This window comes from Gekko japonicus, unplaced genomic scaffold (genome assembly GCF_001447785.1).
Source record: "Gekko japonicus isolate JY-2015 unplaced genomic scaffold, Gekko_japonicus_V1.1 scaffold1149, whole genome shotgun sequence".
Classification (NCBI taxonomy): domain Eukaryota; kingdom Metazoa; phylum Chordata; class Lepidosauria; order Squamata; family Gekkonidae; genus Gekko; species Gekko japonicus.
Window position 1 is genome coordinate 218277 of NW_015167084.1, and position 1396 is coordinate 219672.

At 54.3% G+C, this 1396-nt stretch overlaps 1 protein-coding gene across 1 annotated transcript in view; it reads left to right on the top strand.

The window, feature by feature from the left end:
- Positions 1-470: 470 nt before the first annotated feature.
- Positions 471-1396, top strand: part of LOC107111796 (ras-related and estrogen-regulated growth inhibitor-like) — a 70661-nt gene continuing 69735 nt past the window's right edge. Inside the window, exon 1 of the mRNA XM_015412829.1 lies at positions 471-499. Within this exon, the coding sequence (XP_015268315.1) occupies positions 471-499 (29 nt within the window). The remainder of the gene's footprint in view (positions 500-1396) is intronic.

Consider the following 1396-nt stretch of genomic DNA (forward strand, 5'->3'; position numbering starts at 1 on the left):
TTACAGGGCCTACCTGGCTGCCATACCATGAAAAATGCAGGTGTTTCCTTGAGAAAAGTTCCTGTCTTTTTTGAGGGTGAGGAGTTTTAAATTCCTGTTCGTGCATTGTAATGCCCTTTCTTTATTCACTTTGTAGCCTGTTTCAACTAAGAGTCTCAGGGTGGGATAATATGTTAAAAATATCCTACTATATAATAATTGTTTTTTGGAGTGGAACTCTCTGGAACATTCCATGCACTCCCAAATCAGTTGGCTACCTGATTTTTCACTCAGAAGGTCTTCGTAGGCATTGGCTGCATTGCCTAAGTCCCGCCCACAGAAGCAGCACGAGCCAAAATTCACCTCAGAAGAGAACTTCACCTCAGGACAGAGGACGGAGACTCCAGCCCTGTCGCTTCCTGGTGACTGGCCCTGTCGCTTTGTGCTGCCGATGCTCCCTAGTGCCACTCCACACCGCTGCCTGTCCCGTCATGTCCCAGAGCCTCAAACACTTTCGAAGGTAAGTAGGCAGCCTTCCTCCTGGCAGGGTGGGAGAGCTGTGGGCAGCCTGGCTGAGTCAGTGGGGCCTTGATTGGGCAGGAGGAGCCATGGCCAGTCTAGCTGAGGTGGTGGGGCCTTGATCGGGGGTGGGTGGGAGAGCCAAAGACGACCTTGCTAGGGCAGCAGGGCCTTGATCGGGGTGGGGGGTAGCCGTGGCCGACCTAGCTGGGGTGGTGGGGCTTTGATTGGGGAGTGGGGGAGCCGCAGGTAGCCTTTCTGGGTTGGCGAGGCCTTGATTATGTAAGGGGAGCCGCAGCCAGCCTAGCTGGGGTGGTGGGGCCTTGATCAGGGGTGGGAGAGCTGCGGGCAGCCTTGCTGGGGCAGTGGGGCCTTGATCGGGGGGTGGGAGAACCGTGGGCAGCCTAGCTGGGGTGGCGGGGCCTTGATCGGGGGGGTGGAAGAGCCATGAGTGGTCTTCTTTCCCTCCCTTCCTCTTCCTCCCTTCATCCCCATCTCTTTGCCTTCCCTCCATAGGCGTAATCTTCGTGGGGGCGGCGGGGCAGTAGCCCCCGCCGAAATTTTCAGGAAGGTGCTCAGCCTCCCCCGGGGGCCACCCTTGCTCCTAGCACAGCAATGCCTCTGGCCCAGCCCCAGCCCCCTCCGGGAAATTGGAAAGTCTACACCCTTGCCTAGACCTCTTACCCTTTTTGAACAACACTTAAAAATAGATTAGCCAGTCTTCAAAGGCACTATCTCCATGTTAAACAAAGAGTTACTTTCAGTGCAAATTAAAAGTCCATTAAGTTATCAAGCCCAATGGCAAACTGACTGTGCTACTACTCTTTCAAACAAGGACAGGGGGGAAATATGGTCTTCCCCATCTATCACTTTCCACTCTTTAAACATTCAGTTACAG